Raw genomic sequence first — 1,877 nt, forward strand, 5'->3', positions numbered from 1 at the left:
ACCTATAGGGTCGAACGTGAGAAGTGGTATTGGTATATATATATATATATATATATGAAATAAACACAACAGGAAATCAGGAATTACAAATCTTGGATATCAGCGGAATACTCTCGTCCCCCCTTTTTTTTTCTTTCACACACCTTCTGTCCAGCTTCTGTTGCTAGAATGTAATTTTTCAAACTCCTTCTTTGTCCTGGGAACACTTGAAGAATCAAGTGGTATGTAGAAGACATGACAGGGAATCAAATTAGGGAGATAGATCATTTGGGAGTATGAAAGAGATGATGAAGCAAAAAAAAAAAAAAGAGGAGCGAACGATTATATATATATATATATATATATATATATATATATACGTTAATTTACAGTATTATTTTTGAATGAGGCACTCTGATTTAATGAATGTTGTGAAAGCAAGAGATGAAACAGCAAAAAAAAAACACACACACACACACACAGATAGTAGAAGAATAGCTGAAGAACAAAATGATGAAACTGCGGAATAGTGTGTGAAATTGTGCATACTCTACACTTTTTCTTCATTCTCTTTTATTTTGTTTGGTTTTTATCTCCCTCATTTTTTTTTTTTTTTTCTATCTGTCATCATTTTTTTTTTTTTTTTATCCCGTTTTAACCTGCACTATGTGTACATATGTAGCTCAGAGTCTCTCTGATGTTTTCCTCACACCAGAACTGCAACTTTCAACGGGTTCAAATTTTATTCAATTTACAACCCTTGCATGGTGTATCAAAGTCAATAAGAAAAATAAAAAGAATCTCTAGTTAGTAAAAAAGTAATGCAAGGAAAGCGCATTTTTGTGGAGTTTTTTTTTTTTTTTTCCTATTCTCATTATTCATTTGCTTTGCTTTTTTTTTCTTTTTTTTTTGTTCTTTTTCTTTTTCCTTTTTCGTTATTGTTTATCTCTCTCAAACGAAAGAAAAAAGAGAACTTGTAATAACAGTATCAACAAGAGCAAAAACAAAAAAAAATCGATCATTTCTGTTGCTCTTTGTTCCACCAACTGTAGTCATTGTGTATATCAATGATTGATCACAGGAGATATTCTTCTTCCTCCTTACCACCTGCATACGCTCCCTCATAATCCACTTTAGACATGCATGTTTACTTTATTATTTTGTTTTTTTTTTTTCTCTGAATTTTCTTTTTTTTTCTCTATTTTCTCTATTCCTTTTTTCTTTCTTTCTTTTTGCACCCCCCGCCAGTGAAGTTCTCTTCTTACAGTCCAGTTCCGAGCCACCAGGCATCAAGAAAGAAAAAATGGTCGTTGCCCGCACGAAAGCCAACTCCAAGATCCGCCGCATCGGCAAGAAGAAGGGTGCCACGATGAAGGACGTCAACCCGTGGCGCTGGGTGAAGACATGCAGCCAGCACTTCAAGCAGAAGGGTCAACTCTTCGTCCCCAACTGCGCGGAGATCGTCAAGTCATCCCACGGCCGCGAACGCGCCCCGCAGCACCCCGACTGGTACTACATCCGCTGCGCCGCCGTGCTGCGGGCGGTGTACATGCGCCCCGGCGTCGGCTACGGCGGTCTCAGCAAGCGCTTCAGCAGCAAGAAGAACCGCGGCAGCCGTCCAGAGATCACCACACGCGCCTCACGCGGTCTGCTCCACTGGGCGTGCAAGAGCCTCATCAAGTTGGGCCTCATTGAGAAGTGTGAGGAATCCGGACACCGCATCACAAAGGCTGGTCGCAAGGTTGTGGACTCCATCGCCTTTAAGGTGGCTATTCGCAAGTTCAACAGTGCCACTGGTTCCAAGTAAGTGAGCCCAGAAAAGGCCTTATCAGAACTTCTGTTAAGTGAATGGAAGGCTCGATAAGAGAGAGAGAGAGAGATCTTGACATGTTCGTTTT

General features: G+C 40.2%; 1 protein-coding gene across 1 annotated transcript; it reads left to right on the forward strand.

Moving 5' to 3' along the window:
- Nucleotides 1-1,282: 1,282 nt before the first annotated feature.
- Nucleotides 1,283-1,786, forward strand: TM35_000015550 (ribosomal protein S19; the record flags this gene model as incomplete). Its single annotated transcript, XM_029021236.1, has 1 exon — nucleotides 1,283-1,786. The coding sequence occupies one exon, from the start codon at nucleotides 1,283-1,285 to the stop codon at nucleotides 1,784-1,786; it is 504 nt and encodes a 167-aa protein (XP_028887744.1).
- Nucleotides 1,787-1,877: the final 91 nt, after the last annotated feature.

The sequence above is a fragment of the Trypanosoma theileri genome (assembly GCF_002087225.1).
Source record: "Trypanosoma theileri isolate Edinburgh chromosome Unknown TM35_Tth_1_V1, whole genome shotgun sequence".
Taxonomy (NCBI): Eukaryota; Euglenozoa; class Kinetoplastea; order Trypanosomatida; family Trypanosomatidae; genus Trypanosoma; species Trypanosoma theileri.